At 51.2% G+C, this 20,282-nt stretch overlaps 2 protein-coding genes across 8 annotated transcripts; both read right to left on the reverse strand.

The window, feature by feature from the left end:
• Positions 1 to 2,204: 2,204 nt before the first annotated feature.
• Positions 2,205 to 13,487, reverse strand: TMEM184A (transmembrane protein 184A). 5 transcript variants are annotated; one of them, XM_032126508.1, is made up of 9 exons: positions 12,287 to 13,487; positions 8,622 to 8,846; positions 7,812 to 7,977; positions 6,877 to 6,967; positions 6,714 to 6,789; positions 6,068 to 6,159; positions 5,506 to 5,675; positions 5,209 to 5,406; positions 2,205 to 4,782 (listed from the first exon to the last, which is right to left on the reverse strand). In XM_032126508.1, exons 2-9 carry the CDS (start codon positions 8,844 to 8,846, stop codon positions 4,532 to 4,534), a joined length of 1,269 nt encoding a protein of 422 aa, XP_031982399.1. In that variant the 5' UTR covers positions 12,287 to 13,487; the 3' UTR covers positions 2,205 to 4,531. The 5 variants fall into 5 exon arrangements, with proteins under 5 accessions (XP_031982399.1, XP_031982401.1, XP_031982400.1 ...); XM_032126510.1 differs by lacking the exon at positions 12,287 to 13,487 and adding an exon at positions 12,169 to 12,266; XM_032126509.1 differs by lacking the exon at positions 12,287 to 13,487 and adding an exon at positions 12,042 to 12,131.
• A 379-nt stretch (positions 13,488 to 13,866) lies between these two features.
• On the reverse strand, positions 13,867 to 17,465 carry PSMG3 (proteasome assembly chaperone 3). Of its 3 annotated transcripts, none has more exons than XM_032126516.1 (3): positions 17,111 to 17,180; positions 16,518 to 16,735; positions 13,867 to 14,507 (listed from the first exon to the last, which is right to left on the reverse strand). In XM_032126516.1, the coding sequence occupies exons 2-3, from the start codon at positions 16,731 to 16,733 to the stop codon at positions 14,355 to 14,357; spliced, it is 369 nt and encodes a 122-aa protein (XP_031982407.1). In that variant the 5' UTR covers positions 16,734 to 16,735; positions 17,111 to 17,180; the 3' UTR covers positions 13,867 to 14,354. The 3 variants fall into 3 exon arrangements, with proteins under 3 accessions (XP_031982407.1, XP_031982409.1, XP_031982408.1); XM_032126518.1 differs by lacking the exon at positions 17,111 to 17,180 and adding an exon at positions 17,298 to 17,465 and having other exon boundaries at positions 13,957 to 14,507; XM_032126517.1 differs by lacking the exon at positions 17,111 to 17,180 and adding an exon at positions 16,845 to 17,081 and having other exon boundaries at positions 13,957 to 14,507.
• Positions 17,466 to 20,282: the final 2,817 nt, after the last annotated feature.

The following is a 20,282-nucleotide window of genomic DNA, read 5'->3' on the forward strand; positions in this document are numbered from 1 at the left end:
ATAAATTATTGATATACCAAGCAATGTGGATTCCTGTTTGTAAGGCGAATAGCCCTGTGTATGTGTCCATTACTTCTCTTGACAGCCACAACGTAATTTATTGCTGTAAATTTAGCTGCAGTGACTGGTTTTTTTGTACCTTTCCAATAAAGCATTTTCTGGTTTCAGACTTGCCCTGGTCTATGGTCAGCGTTTTGGAGCCTGAATTGATCTTCAGTGGAGTGTTTTCCTCAGGTTTTTTGCTGCCTGTCCCCAGTGCAGCACACGGCTGGCTGTGGCAATGCGCTGAGTGATGTGTTTTTTGGAGGCAGGCTGGGCTAAGGCGAGTGGGATCTTTTGCAATCATCTGACCCAGCCTGCTGAAGCACATCTCAGCCTTGCTGTGGTGCTTTCTTGGGACGCTTGGAATGTGCTCCAGGGATAGCTCTTGTCCGAGCTGTTTGTCAGGTCCATCCCAGGCTCAGACCGCGTGTGTGTGTTCCTAACCCAGGGGCTCTGTCTTTGTGCACAGTCAGTGGGTGTCTGTGTTAGCACAACCAGGACTGACAGCTCAGCAGGCACCTGCCTGCAGTTGTGATGCTGAGCAAGGCCACTTGTGGCTTGGAGACACTGTGACCTGTCTTGAAGTGCTGGAGACAGACACTCCTCTCTCTTCCTTTGGGTTGTGAGATATCCCTTCACGGTTTCCCTGTGTGCCTGCTTGTGAATAAACTGCTTTAACCCCTTACATCAATCCTTCATCTTTTTGCTTTTCCCTGTTGGGGCTTTAAAAAGGCAGTACCTTGTGCCAGTGAGCTCCCAGGGGTTGTGTTGGCTTTAATTCCCTGTTCCAAGTGGTCGAGTTCCATGAGGGAACAGCTGAAGGGGGTAAAACACTTGTGTTGAGGCAGTAGGTTGGAGACAGATGGGTGTGTTGGCCAAAGCTGGAATTACGAGGTAGGGCAAAGTGGAGAGAAGCAGGGCTGAAAGGCTTTGTGTGTCAGCAGGTAATGGATGGTCATTAGGTAGGGCCAGGCAGGCTTGGCTGAGCAGGCACTGGGTGAAGCCTGGGGGTGATGGCAGTCTCTGTGCTGAGCAAAAGAAGCATCATCAGCTGCTTTGGCTCCTGCCTGGAGAGACTGCAGCAAGGAGCTGGTGACAATGGAAAGGACAGGGAGGTGGGCCAGTTGTGACTGTTGGAGGGAGGGAGGAGCATTAGTTCAGGAGGAAAAGGGCATCAGAAATGGGCCAGGTGGAGGCCCAGCAGTGAAAGGAAACAACCTTCACCGTGCATAGGGGAGGAGCATAGAAGGTCTCTGTGAACAGAGCAGTAAAAGCGTGAATCCTGCTCTCTGGCACAGGTCTGGCAGTCTGGTGCCTGTCAGCAGCTGGGCCCAGGGACTCAGTGGGTGCTAGCACCCAAAAAAAGAAGTGTCTCTGGGTGCTGTACAGAGAGCAGCCGTGCATGAAAGCTGCCTCTGCTGTGGTGCCAGCAGCCGCCTTCCTTCCCCTCTGCTTTTAGGGAGGTCAGCCCGAGTTCCTGCAGGTGGAGCGGCCAGGTGTGCCCTGTGACGATCATCCCTGACATGAGAAGGGTGCAAACCTGCCTGATCCAAACCCAAAAAGCACCAGGAGATCCGATAGCTGCAGCTCAGCCTTGTCCTTGGGGAAAGCCTTAGGACAAGCAACAACGGGAAAACAAATCTGCCGACCACCGGAGCCTGCTGCTGGCAGTGAGAGACGCCTGTTCCTCCCGGGCTGCCTGCTGGCATGGCTCCAGGCACAGCAGGCTCCTGTGTAGGTCACCCGTGTGCTCGCTGCCAGCTTTCCCGTGTCCTTGTTGAGGAGGTGGAGGAGACGCATTAGCGGAGGAGATCACGTCCAGCCTACAGCACCGCTGGCAGTTCTATTCCCCATGGGTGCCTTTTGACAGTCTAAGGGTTTGAGGGCTGTGACAGCACCCAGCCTGAGCCGTCAGCTCTTGCCTCTCTCCGCTGTGCAAGAAAAAGGACGAGCAGGAGGCCCAGCTCACGCCGGCTGGAGCAGGGAGGGTGCCTGCTGCTGCCGTCGCGGCAGCCAGCTGGTGTCCAGCCCAGCACGGCTCCTTCAGGCTGGTATCACACTGCTGACTTGCATGAGTCACAGCTGACTTTTTTTTTCTCCCCCCCTCTCCCCGTTTGGCTTGCAAGAAAGATCTGTTTTACATATACTACAGTAATCAGGGCTTGACATAAATAGGCAAATGTTATTGTCTGCGGTGGGAATTGCACCTGCTGGCAGAGCAATGGAGGCAGCCCATTATGCACCAGAGTCGATCATTTGTGCAATGAAGTACAACCACGGTTCTTGCTGTGTTCTTGTGCAAGTCTTTATCTCAGCGGCTGTGAGTGCACTGGCAGATGTGCCATCATCACCTTTGCAGTCTGTCCTCGCCCCAGGAGCCAGAGCAGCCTCTGTTCCTGCAGCTGTGGCCGTCCTCTCCCAGAGGGGTGAAGACCAAGATGTTCAGCTGAGATGTCCCTGCTTTGGTGTTGGCTGCGTTACAAAGCCAGGCAGCCTTGTCCCTGAGTACTGAGGCTGCACTTTCCGTGCACTTTCCATCTTGCTCCCAAGATGTGCAAGATCCTGGATGAATGCCTGGATGTGCAGAGCATCTGGCTCTTGTTTATGGACCTTATTGCAGAAGTGGCAGCAGTCTCAGCAGCTCAGCAGGTATGAGCAGTGCTCCTTTGGACCAGAGGGATTTGCAGGACTGGCTGAACTATAGGCTGCTCGTGTGGAGTCTGGGCTTCAGCATGGTAAGATTTCTCCAATAATAATAAACAGAGCTTGTCTTGGTGCTGGAGTCTGGGCTTAGCTTAGCTAAACCACATCCAGCACCTCTGAACCGCTGCATCCACAGCTTAGGCGAGGGTTGGAAGAGGTGCTGTGCAAGGAGAGGAAGCGGGAGACACGCACGTTCTTTGTGGAGTGAAAAAGATGAGCACAAATCCTGTAGGAATGCCAAAATGTGCAGGATGCTGCGTGTGCAGGTATTTCTGCTGGGCCAGCATTGAGGGGCAGGGAGGACGTTAAGCTTAAGAGCATCAGCATTATAGCAGGAACAGGCAGATCGTGGGCTTTGCTTGCTGAGCTCAGTGAAAACGCTTGCTTGCTCTGTGCTAGAAATTGCTGTTTATTAGAAAAAAAATAAATAATTTCGTGTTGTGATTTACATTTTGCAGCTTAAGAGCAGGGGAAAAAAAAGATCCAAATTCTACTAGTTGTGTTTAAAAGGGCTCCAAGCCTTATCCATCAGTTCTGTTTGCCATATGACTGCAAATCTGAGGCTGTAGATTTACCTTCATCCTGCCACCAGCTACCACCCCTGACAACAGCCCAATCGGTGCCTAAGTAAGTCCCCAGGGATCATCTCATTAACAGAAGAATAGAAATTGGACTAGAAATTGGGGAAGAAAGGAGAAGTCTTAATAGAAGGATGTACGCTCTCCATATATGTGCTCACTGCTGTGAGGAGCATCTCTCCATACACAGTCTTCCCTTGCCTGTGGTCTTGCCCCAAGTGGCAGCATCCCTCAGCACCTTTCTATCCTCACCATGGTCACCTGGATGGGCTCAGCTCCTGCTTGCCTTCCCACAGGTCAGGCAAAGCCCAGGGATGGGGAATAGTGAAGGGTTAGGAGGAACAGACAGTTTCCAGTAAGTGAATTCCTACCACCACCAGTCACAGTCTGGTTCCCTAATAAAGATCCTGATAAGGAAGCTCGAATCCCTTTTAACTTCTGATCCGTTCAGAGATAAGCTGGTTTAGACGTAAACAAGCGCTTCTGTCACCGGCAGCTCCCAGAAATGCAGCTGCAGACCTCTGGTTAGTCCCAGTGAGGTCCTGCCACGCTCCTGGGGGAGTTACTTGGACAGCTGCATCCACATCTGGAGGGAGAAGAGGATGACTTACTCTTTCTCCATGGTAAAGGTTTTTTGCACATCTCTATAAGCTTTGCTGTGAGAAGGAGAGGGGGAACGATGTAAAAATAAGGAATGACGTCTTTCAACCTTTACCGGGTTTTGAGGTGAAGTGAAGTCACCTTCCTGGGCTGGTTTTCTCCATAGAGCCCTTGGAGATCATTTTTTACTCAAATTGGGAGAAACTAGAGCAGAACTGTGCTGAGAAAAGCATTTCTCTCAGGCCTCAGCACTGCTTGGAGCTAAGAGGAGGGTGAGGGTGACTGGTCTGTCCTGCACCCCAGCTCCCCTCCCTTCCTGGCATCCCCCAGCATTGGCACAGGGCTGGCAGAGAGATGCCAGCAGTGGGGCAGCAAAGCCCAGGCTGCAACACAGGGTCCAACACAGCTTCATCCATGACAGCAGAAGCTGGCACTATTTGACTTAACCTTTTCTGGGTTGTTGCATCTTCCCTTTGAGAGACTGGCTTTTTGAGTGGAGTTCCTGGCTTCTCAGTACTCTTGATTAGCCCAGGCTGTCTCAGCCTCAAGACATCTCCCTTTTGCATGGGTTAAAACCTCTCCAGTGTCAGAGTCTCTTCTGACGTCTCCTACAGCTCCTCATCTGACAGGATTAGCATTCTCTTTTCAATGTTTTTGCTCTTTCTGCTGCTCTGTCCATCCATCTTGGAGGCCACGTGCCCGTTGTCCCCTGGTGCTTTGTGCTCTGCCTCCTGCATCGACTGCTGGGTGTACTGCTGGTACGCAGGTGAGAAGTTGTGGATGGCATCCTGCACGATGTCCTGGGGGCTGATGGTCTCCTTCAGCCCACTCGAGATGCTCTGCATTGGGGCAAGGTTTGCTGCAAAACAGGGAGAGCAGGAAGGTGATGGGACAGCAGACAATCAATGAGGCCAAGTGATCCAAGATACTTTTCCTTAGAAATTCAAGATCAGGGGCTCATTGTGGGCCACATCAGCTTGTGGTCCAAGGAGAAGGAAGGCAACCCCAGCTCCATGTTCCAAAGAGGATGGATCCTCTCCAACAGCATGTGGGTAATACCACAATCCCCTAATCCTGCCCATCCACACCAAGGTCTCTCTTCCTGTCTATTTGCTATAGCTTGTGGGTGTCATGAGGGAAGAGGGACAAGGCATGCATGGAGCACAGGACAAAGAAATTCCTCTTGTAGCTTTTAGCATTCCATTGGTAATGGGATGCTAATAGAATAAGGGAGGTTTCCCCTTTCCTTAGTCATTGAAGAAAAAAAGAAGTGAGTAAGAGTTACCTGTTGAGTTTTCTTTCTTCTCCCTGTACACCTGGCAGGTGAATGCGTAACGCAGGGCAATGGAAGCAAAGAGCATTTCAATGCAGATGATGAAGTTCTGGTAGCCAGCAGCCACTGTCCCAGCTCCCACCTCCTTCCCATCAATGATCTGAACTTCAGGGATCACCCCACATTTCTCCAGGATTGCCAGCAGTGTCCCTGTGTGGGGGAAGGGAGAGAGATCAGTTCTGCTCCTGCATCCCTGAGCCAGGTGGGGCTATGGGAGGAGAAGCGTTGGGCATCCATGGTGGGACCCACCTTGCCAGAAGGAGAGGAAGATGACGGCCTTGATGGTGATGAACTTGAGGACCGGCTCAAACGGGCGCAGCAGGTCCATGGTGGCAAAGTAGAAGAGGAAAAGGGCATAAAGGGCCAGGCTGACTGAGAAGTTGTAGATGATGGTGATGTAGAGGTATCCACTGTGGATACTGTGGAGAGAAAAGAGAGCGAGAGAGAGCTGCTACCCTGGGCTGTGGGGAGCAAAGCAAGTGCAACTGGGGGTAAGGAGGGATCAAACGGGGAAGGGGAGAGCGCATAGCTTTGCTATGGGGGAGAACACAGCCCAGGAGGGGGAGGAGGGCAGAGGTAGCAGCTTTTCCTCTGTTGGTGGGACCTCTTTTTATTTATTATTTTATTTATTATGGCTCACAGGAGTTTTGTCCCTTTATTGTTTGGGGGCAGTGAGTCTCTGTTCCCTGGCACTTTGGGCTCTCACTGTCCATGGAGCAGCTTCCTGGGGAGACTGGCAGGACACACTGGTGATGGAGCAGGGATCCATCCTCTCCCATTCACCCTCCCCAGCCTGACCCAGCATCCTCACTTGAAGTCTCCATCGTGGTACTTGCCGAATGCCTGCAGGATGATGGTGACGATTGCCATGAGGGGTTTCACGATGCAGAACTGCAGTGTGGCCTGCACAAGGGAGAGACATGGTGTACCACGGGCAGCAGGGACATCCCACTCCCCACATCACACCCCTCTGCTCCCAGGATAGACACACAGGGGAGAGAGCAGTGCTGAGGGGTGAAATGTGAACAGCGCAAGGTCTGCAGATGGGAGGGAGTGGGGCTTCCAGAAGGCAGCTCCCGAAAGGCAGCACAGCCACTCCAAGGTGGGGGACCGGGTAGCTTGGGGTGTCAGGATTCAGCCCACAGTGCAGTGCTGGAGAGTGACAGAGCATCCAGGCTAACCTGGGACTGGACAGAGATGGCAATCTGAGCTCTGCAGTGGGAGGAGACCCTGACTCAGCAGTGAGTCAGAGGCAAGGACATCGAGCAGCCCTGCTGCTGGCCAAGTGCCGGTGAACTGGTGACCTGCCTCCCTCAGAGGAAAAAAACCTCCAAACCCAGCATCTTAGGAGAGTGACAAAGTGAAGCCCCCTTGGCAGGGCAGTGGGGAAGGGACCTGCCACCCAGAGAGCCCTCCTCTGAGGGAAGTGGAGTCAATGCTCCCCATCGGGTACCCACCTGCTTGCAGAAGCGCAGGAACCCGATGGAGTAGGACATACCCTGAAGGCAGCAGGTCCCATAAAAGCAGCTGGACCTGGAAGCAGAAGGCGAGGGGATGCCATTGGGGGTGCTGGATGGGAAAAGTGGGTGGAGAAGGAACTCTCAGGATGCTGGGACTTACGCAATGGGCTTCCCTCGGATCTCTGTCATGATGGTGCTCTCCCCTCCCAGGTACTCGAAGCACAGGCTCAGGAAGCTGTAAATCACAAAAGCTGCCAAGGCAAGGGCAGACATGATCAGCAGGACTGATGGAAGTCCTGGTGGGGATTTTCATCTCACATTCCTTCCTGCTCAGTTGTTTCCTCATCCAATCTGGCACTGCATCAAGATTTGGGATGCTGGTGGGTGGGAGCCCAGGGAGAGGTGCAGCAGGTCAAATCCATCCGACTTCCAAGTGGAGTCAGATACATCGCACTATGTGCACAGAGTTCATTACAGACACAGCAGCTCCTCTGGGCACACACAGTCCATCCAGGGACCATCTGCATGGAGGGACCTCAAAATTGCTAATGGGCAGCACGAATGGCTGGTGGCCACCAAGGAGCAGGTCCTGAACAGTTTTCTTGGACATCTCCACCACTTATTTTTCATTTACTCCAAACCTGAAGTAATGCAAATGCCCACACAACTTAGTTCCTGAGGAAGAGAGGAACAAGGTAGAGAAGCAGCCTCAATCCTGACAAGTTTCCCTTGCACTTCAAAACACCCCGACTCCCCAATTTCTTGGGTACATCTGCCTCATGTTTTAGAGAAGCTGCACTTCTCCCCCCCCGCCCCCCCCAGGCAGCCAGAAAACCTCTTTCCCCAGGACTGTGGTGCTGGGGTCCCTCCAAGCCTGTGTCTGAAAGGCACCAGCTCATGTTTGTCTGTGGGGCATCCCCTCTCTGCTGCCAATGGAGAAGGAGCAGGAAAACTTCTGCATGGAGCAAGGGAGAGTGGGAAGTGAAAGCAATGGAGATTTGCCACTTTGCAATCCAAGACGCTCCAGAGACAGGTCAGCAGGATGAGAGCCTCGCTTTGCCTTCAGCCTCCCTGCTGAGCAGATGCTGTGCTCACCTTCGTAGCAGTCACGCACTGAGTCGAAGTAGACGTAGTACTGGTGGCTGCCGAGGAGGAGGAGGCTGAGCCAGGAGTCGAAGGCATAGACGGGCACAATGAAGAGGATGCGGATGATGTAGCGCTGCTCCTTGGGGATGGTGTAATTCCTCAGGTGTGTGTAGATCTGCAAAGTGCCCAGCATGCAGAGTTGTGGCTGCCACAGGTCATGATGGGAAACAGAGGTACCCCCAAGCCCACAGGGGTGCTGTGTTAACCCTTGTCTCGGGGGTGAGAGCTCTGCCAGCTTTCCACCACAGACCCATCACAGTGAACGCACACAAGACCACCTCCATCCCACTCCCGGGGCCAATCCCTTGCATGAAAACATGTGGAAATCAGGTTTCTTCTGTGGGCTGTGTGAAGAACGTGCCCTCCCCTGTGCAGCTCCATCCCAGTGCTTGGAGACAGCAGCTTGCCCCAGGGCTGCCTTCAGCAGCACGGACCTGCACAGCCCCTAAACCATGCCCACTCAGGGTATGCCTCAAGGCAGCTGGTGCTGTGCACTCCAAACATCCCAAATGCCCTGCTGGGTGTTGCCTCTGGGCAGTGCCAATGCCCTGCAGCCTCTCCTGGCTCTGGCAACCACCTGGGGAGAGTGTGGGCAAAGTCCATCCTTACGAGCTGCCAGCACCAGGCTCCTGACAGGAGCAGCAACAGGAAGAAATACTTATCCGGAGCTGAGTGATTTGCAGTGGACCTGGGGGCAATCAATAGTTTTGCTCTCATGTCAACCCCTGTGCTGAGCCCCATCTCTGCTCCAGCCCATACCTGGTGGAAGGTGACGATGAGTGCTGACCACACGAAGATGCCAGAGATGGCCCGCGCCGCTATCGTGGTCAGGAAAAGCTGCTGGCCGTCCTGGGAGTTGTTGTGGGCAGCCGTAAGCAGGGCAACAGCTGAGAATGGGGGGGCTGAAGCCAGCCTGGCTGCTGTGCCAGGCCCCGGCGTGCCAGGTGCCACGGGAGAGGGCACAGCACGTGTGGCATTACTCATCTGCAGGGAGAGAGAGGGAAGGGGAGTGGTGCAGGAAGGCAGGAGTGAGGTAGGCTGGTGACAGGGAAGGTCTCAGCAGATTTCCTAGCCCACACAGCATGTGCAAACCTCCTGTGAGGTTTGTACCATGTAAGGTTTATCTCTTCCCCAGGGTTTTTCCAGGGTGTCCCCCACCCAAACCAGCCCATTTGCCATGTTGGGTCTGCTTCTCCCAGCGGGAAAATGCAAATGTCCTTCAAGAGCAGACCCTCTTTTCCCTGAGGAGGTCTACGCAGTTCCCATGTCTCCCAAAACACACACTTCTCCTTCACAGCTTTGCTCCTTGCTTTCTCAGGAATCACTCCCGCTTGAAAAGGAATGATCTGGGTATATTTGTGCCCCTGTGAGTTCACACTTGTGGCTCAGGACACTTTTCCATCAGAAAGCAGAGACTTAAGGGTTAAACCCATCCCTCACCCAGGATAATAAGAATCCCTTACCAACAAGCCATTAGGACACTTGTGTCCTCTTGCTTGGGAGCCCAGAAAACACCGGGTCCCCCCACAGTTTGTCTCCTTTCATCATGTGTGCCTTGCTCGGGGCAAAGCCTGAGGCTCCCCAAGAAACCAGACTTTTGGTGTCACCCAGGTTCTTCACCCAGCTATTTTGGGATTGTGGGGGTGTCAGTGTGCCAGCAGTGCCAACCCCAAGACCTGAAGGGCAGCCAGCGGTCCCTCCTACACCCAAATTAAGCACAAGGGAGCAAGCCTGCCATGCCAGAGGCAGAGCTGCTGCCCTTTGGGGATGCTGGAGTGCTATGGCATCTCCCTGGTCAGTGTGTGCTCCTCGAAGCTGGCTGCCCCAAGGCACTGAGCACTGCTGGTGCAGAGGGTGGCTGGGCATACGGACACCGTGTACCCTGCGGCTCCAGACAGCAAGGACCAACCTAATAATAAGCAATTATTTATAGGCCAGCTTCATATCTCAAGGCCACCAGATGCATAAACTGCCATGTTTGGGTTCTCTTTCTGCTAATCTACGGAAAGCTGCTTTTTCCCAAGTATAACAATAGCGGTTGAAGAAAACCAACAACCTGCAAGCTGAACTCTAACAATATAGATGTTTCTCAGTGCATTAATAAACAAGTATTTTAGCTGCTGGGTAACTATCGCCTGGGGTAAAACTGTAAGCATGAACTGGAGAGAAGCGTGAAAATATCTGCCATAGATAAGAGTGGTAGGGAATGACCTCAAATTAGACACTGAAAACAAACCAAAGCAAGAGCTCACACTGCGACTCCCTGTCCTGCCCTCTCTCCGAACCCCAACCTCACAGGAGAGGAAACTCAGCTGCTGTCAGATCAACAGCCCTAAAAATACCTTTCCCCGGCTCCGCCTGGCAGGAGTCGCCTGTAAGCGGAGATGCCGGGGCGGCAGCTGGCGGGGCCCCAGGAGCTCACCCCGCAGTACCTGCGCGGCGAGCGGGGAAGCGGAGCTGGGGCTGGCTGCGGGCACAGCGGGGCCGATAGTGTTACACAGGCGGCAGGGAGCCGCCTTCTTCCCCACTGCCACCGTCCTGTGGCCTTGCCCCGGCCAGCAGGAAGAAGGATCCCGGGAAAGCCGGGGCGGGATCTGGTCTTTGGATGGACTTCGATGCGGCCGGACCTGCCTTGTAAACATTAACAGGAGGACGGAGATAGCTCGTGGCACAGGGAGGGAGATGAGAGCCCGGCTGTGCCCCCTTCCCCAATCACTCCTCACTCTCTCTGGGGGCTGCCCTGCTGCTGGCTGGGGCTAAACTGGCTGGATTTGGCCACGTTCTCCCCTCTGCCAGAGCATCATAACAGAGCAGGATGAAAGCTCATTCTTTCTACCTGTGTTTTTCTAGTTAATTTTCTAGTGATCCAGCTCACTCCCCAAGACATGGCAGAGAGCTGTGCTCTTCACTAGACTCATTTATTCTGTTTTCAAGCCAGTGCTGTGCCGCAGATGCTTGGCCCAAGATACCCCATCTCCTATTAACTTTCCCAGGCATCGAAGTGTGAGCACGGTGGCACCAACAGCCAGTCCTGGCAGCCTCCCCGACATTGTCACACTCTGAACATGGCAGAGCAAGTCATTAAAAGCAAAAGCCTCGGTGCCGCTCGGAGACAGAGCTCCCAGCTCCACAGGTAATTAGATCCCGGCCGTGCAAGGTAGTCAGGCAATTCAATGCAGTTAGAGAGCCATTTGCTTCCAAAACAAAGGCATCAAGGAGACACCAGGAATAATATCAGCTGCAAAACTCAGCTCCTCGATGGGCCTGAGCCATATCCAATCTGTCTGTTTTCAGACACCTTGCAGGTACCTGCCATACAGTGTCTACCTGTTACACACACTCCCTGGGATATTAGAGATGCTAAGTGAGAACTGAGAAGATAAACTGAGCAGTGAAGCTTGTGTTCAGGCAGGCCACCTGCAAATGGGGCTTTTCACCTTGCCAGGGATTCTCCCTCATCTGCAGGCTGCCAGAGCCAAGACTCCCAGCTCACATCCCTCCCTGTGTCCTGAAGGACCTAGGACAAATCCCCATCTCAGCGTCAGCCCCCTGTGTGGTGAAGCGAATCAGCAGGGAAAGGTGAGCTCTCACAGCCCCCCAACAGTGCCTCTGACATCCCTGACCCACATCCCGGGGAGGGGAGCATCCAGGCTTAGCCTCACCAGCGCAGGAGACATGCCTTTCCTCCGGATTGCTTTCAGATAAAGCCAGGACACTCGGGTTATTTACGGGACCAGCCTCTCCACACCACCATCAGGCCACTCAGGAGGAAGGACCTACAGCACACAGCTACAAATCGCAGCAGGGCAGCATCGAGCCCTCCTTGAAGCCCATCTGGAGGAGTGGATGACGCAGGCACAGGGCTCTTAGAGGAGGCTCTGCCCTCCCAGCGGCTCCCACAGGTGCTCAGAACCAATGGCTGGGTCAGCCCCCGATCTGTGGGGTTTCTCCCAGCTGCTGTGCACCCCCCAGGGCCCCACTCACCCTTTGGGGCTCCTCCGGGAGGGAGTCTGGCTGCCGTGCACCTGCCTCTGCATCCCCCGTGCCCTCCTCCACCTGCCCCCGCTAGAGACTCCTCCTCCGGACACCCTCCCAGCCCTGCCTGCCTGCTGGCCACGGGCCCTGCCACCGCCCCAGTCACCCTCGCTGCTCCCCGGGTCACACCAGTGCCCCACTCACCTGGGCCCCGTCAGGGTCCCACTCTCCCTGCCATCACCCCACTCGCCCTCGCTGCTGCCCGGGTCCCACCAGCGCCTCATTCTCCCTTGCTGTGCCCCGGGCCCCACCGGCGCCCCGCTTATCTTACCAGCACCCCCTCGCTGTGCCCGGCTCACCCTGCCAGCGCCCTCCCTGCGCCCCGGGCCCCGCGGGAGCTGGAGCAGCAGGTCGGGCTTTGTCTCTCGCAGAAAAGCTACCCAACTTACCTTTCCAGTCCGTCGCGCTCGGCACCCACGCCCGGAAAGCAAACACGGATGGAACAGCCGCGGTGTTGCCCGACGCCGCTGCCCCCCACCCAGCACACGTCCTGCGGCCGAGGGCAAGAGCTCTGCCTGGGTGGCAAACGAAGCTTTCCCTGCAATTGGGAATTAATCCCTAGCTGGAGGAGACCGCTGACTAAACGGCAGGCAGCTGGTGGCACCTCGTGCCTGTTGCTAGGGCAGGCCTTCCCCTTGGTTTACTGCGGAGCAGAGAGGAGCAAAGTCGAAGGACCAATTGTTCGTGCTCTTTTTATCGCACGTGGAAAGGCAGCAAGGTAAGTCCGTCCTGGCTCCGAGCGTCAAATCAGAGAGGTTTCCACATCCTTTCCTCACCCACTGCCCTGTGCAGACCTGGTGGCATATACAGAGCCAGGGAATGAAGGTGCTTAACTTGTGCCTGGCTTTTATGTAGTAACACTCAGGTCTTTGGCGCACAGCAGTGGTATGCCTCTGTATCACCACAGAGGAAGATGCAAATTCCATCCAATTTGCTAATTCATGTACGTTCTCCACAAGCTGCTGGAGCTATGGACACAGTAAGCACCAGTTTTGTGTCAGGAGAGAATCCCTACTAGCAAACCAAGACTGACAATAACTAATTCCACACGCCTCTCTCAGCCTTCCTAGACAAAAAAAAGGGAAGTGTAAAAGAGGAAAAATTTATAGTTCTGACAGATGCGAATCTTTGATTCTTGGAAGCACAGTTTGGAAAATTATTTTTAGATGAAATTTCTTGTCAAGGGCAGCTGGAAGCCTGCAGTGCTTGAATGTATTTTTAAAAGTTTCATTTCTCATAATCCCTTTAAATGCTGTAAATAACCCTTACTTCAGAGAAAAGAGTCCTTTCGAAATCCATTTTCTGCTTTTCTACTTCTAGGGGATTTTTTAGCAACAGAAATGACCTGGCAGCTAGATCACCATGGGGCAAGGCACGGGCTCTGTGTGATTCTGCTGCACTAACTGGTCTTAGCACAGCTCCTCCCTGCCCAGAATCTAAGACCTGGCCTCTGTCTGTGCTGTCAAGTTCATAAGTGACAAAAGTGTGGAACAGCTCACTTAAAAATTTACTACTTGTTGTTGTTTATTACAAGAAGAGGTAAAAACAAGTGTGCTTTCCAAGCAAAAGGCAAAAGTTTGGCTATTAAGCTTTGCATCGGCTCATACAACTTCATCTGAACTTTTTGTCAATGACTTGGTAGAAACAACCCTGTGTAACCCTGTCCCCACATCTCCTAAGACACATGCTCATTGCAGGTGATCAGCATTTGGATGTTCTGTCTCTCCGATGTCTTGGTACCATGTAATCCAGTGGCAGAGGTTATTTTGTCTTTTTCTTACCACTATTTTGGGTTCCTGTTTTTCACCCTGACATCAGCTTTCATGAAATTTACAGAGCATAATTATCTGCCTCTCTTTAAAATCAGAGTGAAAGTGGGAAGTTAATTCAGACTACATCCAGAAAGGAATGGACATAAGGACAAAAGCAGCTGTCTAGGACTCATTTCCTTAAAAAAGGCAAGAAAATCTTTCCCATTATACAATTGTTGATTTTTTTACCAAGGCTTGTATTTCAATTGAAGTGATTCTCACAGAGCAAAAAAAGCAAGCAGGTAAAATTGGATTTGACAATGTTTCTTTTATTCTCCCTGCACTGGGTGTTCCCCCTTTGCGGTACGGCGCAGCTACAGAGCTTGGCATCTGCTGCTCCTCAGGACACATGTGCAGAGCCGAGCCCTTTCCCAAATAAATGACCCACCCAATGGGATAAAAGTAACACTTCTCTCGTATGTTGAGACAATTGCTCTTGTCTCACCACTGTCTATACGGACTTGCAAACCTGTCTCAGTAACAAAACCCACAAATGTTCTACACAGTAGAGAAAAATTCATGAAATTCCTCAGTACGTCCAAAACCACCACAAAGACATTCCATCATTTTCATTTCTAGTCCTTTTAAATAGGTGGTGATGAGTCATGGACTCAAGATCATTTCCTTGAATCCAGATGGCACAACTTCACCATACTTGGCAACTCCGGATCACTTCTCGTAGAGCCTGTATTCCTTCCATGGTCTTGTCCTTTAAAGCCATGGCGAGGAGAACAGGTTTGTTCCCAGCTTCCTGCGACACAAATGCCACCAGGTTTTTGGCACAAACGTGAACGAGTGGCTGAAAAGAAAAGGGATACAGATGTACATTCCTACAGATGGGAGAGCCCTCCCACAGGAGTTACGGGAGGAAGAGTCCCAGAACGATGTGCAGGACTTGTTGATCCTGGACTCAGACTGAACTTGCTGTTTGCTGAGCAGTTCCAACGTGGTCAGCAAAGCCAAGCCATGGGACAGGGAACTTTAGAAAGCACTTTCTCAACCAGCTTAAAAGGGAAGAGTTTTGTGCCGTGAGTGTGACAGCCACCCACACCACCCTGAAACAACCTTACTGGAGCTGCACTTGAATTGAGTTCAGCACTGTCTGGAAAACTTGGAAACTCAGTACAGAGAATCTTTCCTTCCATAATCCTCCCACCTGAACTATGGCACCAGAATTAAATTACATGAAATGCTGTGGATGAAAATGCCTTTATTTCCTTCACAGCCAGGTTTCTGAAGAAGTTTGCAAGTATAGTTTTTTTGTTTAAAAACTTGTTCTGAAGAGGGGATGTTCCACTGACAAACTCTGGAAAAAAGCTGTTATTTTTGCCATTCCTAGAGACCCCCAAATGGTGTTATGTACACAATTTTTGTATGCCTGGTGTAACAGACATTGTTTTTCATTTTAATAGAATAATGAAAATCAGAAATAAGTAGTGAGGCTGAAGGAGGCAAGAAAAGGGATATAGCCCTTCCCATGAGGTTTCTTTAACAAGGATAGATTAGAACAGCATTGACAATTTCACTTGGAAGGGACCTACAACAACATCTAGTCCAACTGCCTGACCAACTCAGAGCCCCAGGTTAAAACATTATTCAGGGCATTGTCCAGATGGCTCTTAAACACTGGCAGGCTCAGAGCATCGACCACCTCAAGCTTGTTCCAGTGTCTGACCACCCTCTTGGTACAGAAAAGTTTCCTAATGTGCAGTCTCACCCAGCACAGCTTTGAACCATCCAGCTTGTTGAGGTTTTATTTATACCCACAGCTGTGTATCTGTCAGAAGGATGAGTTTGCTTGACTTTAGCTGCCACTGCTGTTTGGAAGTGTGCACCATCCCAAAGAAGGACGTTAGCAGTGACAAGCAGGAAAACAGCAAACTAGTGAAAGCCTTTTCTTGAAGTTTAGATTGGTTAACTTAGTTAAAATTATTTTAAAATAGATTGTAACGAAGTAAACATAGCACTTCCCATTTCCAAATATAACATAAAATCAGCTTGGGTGTGGAGGTTGTCAGACTTAGCAGATATCACAGTAGATAAAGCAAAATATCTCCCATCCAGAAAGGGAAGGCTATTGCTCAAGAGAAAGAACTCCACAAGGGGAAGTCATGGATAGAATCAGGAACTTGTGTTGCTACAGCTTTTCTAGCAAGTAATATTTGATAGCTTCAACCCTGATGGAAAGCCTCATAATCTTGTAGCTCTGTAAGTTTCTGTTTTAATGTTTGACCAGTTGGCGCTTTGAGAAACACATTTTCTTCTGCTTTCTCTCTAGCTTTGTGAAATGGTCGATAAAAACCTCATTTTGTTGAAGCAAAACAAATTAAACTTTATCAAGGGAAGGTGCTGGCAGGCACACTTGGGAGTGGGCAACTAAAGTCCATTATGGGGCTGGCATAGACTGGGGAGGATGGGGGTGGGAAAACAGACCTGAAAAGGAAAACAAACTCACTGGAACAGAAACCCAAAAAGGTTATCAATCGCTGCATATTTAATCTTGCAACCCTTAAATCAACAGAGCTTTATCTAACTTTCCATAAACACGCAGAAGCAATCCATATCCTGTAGGACACAAAGTAACAGATCCCCAAACCACTCACGGTTAGTTAAACTTTTATGCCCAAGAGCAGATGAGCGCACATATTTTTCTGATGAGCCCCTCTTTCCTCATTTTAAAATTAATCTTATCACTGTTCAAACACTGCTTAACTGCTGTGATTCATCAACTCCCTGGCAACTTGCACAGCCCCACCTACCACATTTCCCCCTTATCCTTGCTGCCTCTGCGCTTCGCATCCGCTCTCACCTCATCCTTGCCCAGCAGCACCTTCGTGGTGAGCGAGGGCCTGCCCACGTTGTCGCCGATGGTGTTGGGGTCCACGTAGACGATGGTCCCCATCTTGCCGTACTGTGTGACCACCACGAGGACCGAATTGGAGAAGGCCGTGCACACCACCTCCGTCGGCACCCCGTGCACCACCTCCTCTCGCTGCTTGGACGTCACGATGGGACTCGCCTCCATCGCTTCCGAAAAAGAACAAAAACGACAACAACAGTAAAACAACATTAGATTAAAAACATGCGCTACGGGCTACACAAAGACCGAATCCTTCCCATAATTTGAAATACCCACGGTTAAGTTAATTTCAGCGCACAGGAGCATCCGGAGGTGGGTGTCCGCAGGCCAGCGGTGCACACCCGAATCCCTGAGTGGGGAGGATTTCGCAGCCCCGCAGCGATGGCATCAATGCCCCCCCTGATAGGGTCCCCGCTAACGAGGGTAGCTGGTACCGAAGGGGAAACCCCGAGCCCTGATTTCCACCCCAGCTCCACCAGGCTTTTCCTGAGGGAGACAAGGAGACAGCCACCCCCCCGTCCAGCCGCCCTCACCGCCCCTACCCTTGCCGGCCCGCCGCGCCGCCGCTCTCTGCCCAGGCCCGCCCCGCCGTGGCGGAAGCGGCTCCTTTCTTTTCCTTTCCCTTCCCTTCCTCCCTCCCTCCGGCAGCCGGCGGGGGGCGATGGCGCAGGGCAGCCGCTGCCCTCACGAGCCCGTCCCCTCCCCTTCCCTCAGCGCCGCCGCCATTACCCGCCGCGCTCGGGCGCGGGAAGGCGCCATCTCCAGCCCCCCCCGCGCCGCTCTCCTCACGGCCGTGGTCCCTCGCCGGCCCCGGGCAGTGCTGCCGCACCCGGTCCCTTCTCCCGGGGATGATTCCCTTCTCCCGGGGATGATCCCCTTCTCCCGGGAATGAACCCCTTCCCCCTATCCAGTCTCCACGCCTGGTTTCTCCCCGTTTCACACCGTGAGGTGGGGAGGAGTCACAGGGCAGAACCCCCCTGCGCCGTGAGGGGACAGGTGACCCTGGGGGCCCGAGAAGGGATGTGAATATTGTTGTTTTTCTTTTCCCCTCCGTTTCCCCATGGGATGCGGTCGCTCCCACTACTGGGTGTTGTTAGGCCACACTGTAAGCTCCTGAGCATACTTGCCCATCTAAATAAAAGCGGTTTATAAAAGGGGCTTGTGTAAAACAGGGAGAACAACGTTTTACTTAGGCAGACAGAGCTAGGACAAGGTGAATGATTTTAAAATAAAAGAGAGGAAGTTTATATTGGGTATTAGGAAGAACTTCCCTGTGAGGGTGGTGAAGCCCTGGCACAGGTTGTGCAGAGAAACTGCGTTTGCCCCATCCCTGGAAGTGTCCAAGGCCAGGCTGGACAGGGCTTGGAGCAGCCTGGGATAGTGGAAGGTGTCCCTGCCCACAGAGGGTGAAACGAGATGAGCTTTAAGGTCTTCTCCAACCCAAACCATTCTGTGATTCCATGAAAACGAGGCTGGTTTTGGTCGTGGAAGCAGCCTTGCCACTGCCTGAGGAAGCATTGGCAGATGCCCGAAGGAGCTGTACTGGGGGATAAAATAAAGACATCTGTGTGAGGAGCATGAAACCAAACGTGTCTGTCCCAGATGCAAACATTAGTTTCTATTTAATACAGTGCTATTTTTTTTTTCTTGGAAATACTGGTACTCATGAATAAAAATTTTGTATTCTAATTTATACAAAGACCTGAAAATTGGCATTTCTCAGAGGTTTGCAACCTCCCAGGCTCCTGCAATTGCTGCATCTAAATTATAATCAAAACCTTCATTCCCATATTTTAGCTGTCCTTTATTGGCATTCTCATCACACTGCAAATATCTTGACCACGGGTGCAGCAATAGCTACCTGACCTGTGGGTTATCTGTTCTGGTGACATCTCTTAAGGACCTCATGAATACTTCTTTAGTTTGTTTTGCATGAAAAGTTTTACCAAATCTTGATTACAGGAAGAGAACATAGACTTTGTGCTGAGAATTCTTAAAGGCACCGTTAGAGAGCAGCAGAGGTCCGTGGAAAAGCTTCTTAATTCAGCAGGTTATTTTTGTGGTTAATTCAAACAGAGAGACTTGATACCTTTTCGGTACTCTTTGCAGTCTGGCAAATAGTCTGTTTTCCAGCACTGAATAAACAGCATTCCTCTTTCTTGCTTACCACAATCACTCGAGGCTTTGCCTGTTTGACAGAGATAATAGCAGCTATTGTCAGTAAAACCTCCTGACTCATAGAGAAGTTTATTCCTGCTCTGCCTTCTCCAGAGAGTAACTTTACTTCAGGACACAAAGGACTGGATTCTTCCTGCCATCCTTGCCAGACTTCATTTTATTTTTTACAGGACAGGAGGACAGAGAGAGTCCACTGTAGTTCAGATTTACATGGAAACACCATTCTTTGCTGTTTTGCATTCTTTTGGGACAAAAAAATGTTGTTTTTCATAGTTTCAGTCAATTGGATTTCTCATTTTGGCATTTAGCTGAGGTGGGATACAGCAAACTGAGGTAACTGAGCACTGAATCTTCATCACTGAAAGTGTCTACATTAAAGAAATGAACTAACGAGAGGACTCCTGTTGTCTGTGTGACTGAGGCAGGGAATGGGGGTTTGAGAATACACACCTGACAGGTGATGGGACCCTTCCTGAGGGGGTCTGTCTGCCTGTCATCTGCTTCCCAGCATTTTCTGGCTGAGAAGGATCTGTATCCCTACTCACACTCCTGGTTTCTGTAACACTTTTCCTCCACAGATCCTTAATCACATCACAAACGTTATTGCATTTAGCTTCATAAACTGTCTTTCAACATAACAGATTGTTAATATAACCCATTTTATGGTTCAAGGGAAATAAAGAATCGAGACTGACAGCGGTTCAGAGCCATCAAATCCTCAGCTGGAGATTCTGCAGGATTTCGCGATCCCTTCTTCCATTCCCATGCACTCACTGCTGAAGAAACATAAGTCGTGCATGTCACTATCTCAATTATAAGAGAAAATCAATGACTGTGCAGCCCCATACTTTGACAAGCAAAACTACTCCTAATATTGCAGCTTTGTACCTTTATTATTATTTATTTGAGCAGTTTTGTACTGCTTTTTTTTTTAAAACTGCTTAAGTGCCTCTGTGTGTGTAGATTGGAAAGGGGCTGCTTTAATACTAGTCTTTGCATTTATCTGAACTGATTTCATAAGAACAAATGCGTGAGATCCACAGAGCATCAGAAATGTTTCCCACTTCTCTCAAACACAGACACACAGTGTTTCAGGACATCCATTAATAATCCCTGCTCTGGGGAGTGCCTCACTGTCAAAGTGCTGGGTTGGTTTATTAGTTTACAGGTTATTACTTCTCTAGTTTAGATTTCTCTCTTGTATCTTTTATGATGCAGAATATAGACTGTGAGCTGGAACCTCAGGTGCACCTGGGCTCTGGGCTGCGCAGCCAAGGAGAGAGGAAAGGAATTAGTTTGCTCCCTGATGCAGGAGCTGCTTGGGAATTATTTTGACCCTTGTTATAAATCAGGTACATGAAGTGGAGCTGCCTGTGAGTACATTCCTTGGGCCAGACAATATCAGAGTGCTCCTCTTCCCCTTATTACTGTCACAGCAAGGTCGGGGGTGTGGGTGGTGTGGGGCTGTGTGAGGGCTTTCTCTATGGGGCCATTGTAAAAGTAGTAGGAGGAATGGCAGAAATTCACCTCCTGGAT

Source organism: Corvus moneduloides, chromosome 16 (assembly GCF_009650955.1).
Source record: "Corvus moneduloides isolate bCorMon1 chromosome 16, bCorMon1.pri, whole genome shotgun sequence".
In the NCBI taxonomy this organism is placed as follows: Eukaryota; Metazoa; Chordata; class Aves; order Passeriformes; family Corvidae; genus Corvus; species Corvus moneduloides.

Excerpts from the sequence above, each read along its gene's own strand:
- TMEM184A (XM_032126506.1), bottom strand. Across the intron at positions 5,676-6,067 it reads TACCACGATGGAGACTTCAA|TATCCACAGTGGATACCTCT; the intron begins GTGAGGATGCTG and ends TTCTCTCCACAG. Across the intron at positions 5,407-5,505 it reads CTTCCTCTCCTTCTGGCAAG|GGACACTGCTGGCAATCCTG; the intron begins GTGGGTCCCACC and ends TCCCCCACACAG.
- PSMG3 (XM_032126516.1), bottom strand. The coding sequence starts at position 16,733 with ATGGAGGCGAGTCCCATCGTGACGTCCAAGCAGCGAGAGGAGGTGGTG. Across the intron at positions 14,508-16,517 it reads TGCTGCTGGGCAAGGATGAG|CCACTCGTTCACGTTTGTGC; the intron begins GTGAGAGCGGAT and ends TTTTCTTTTCAG.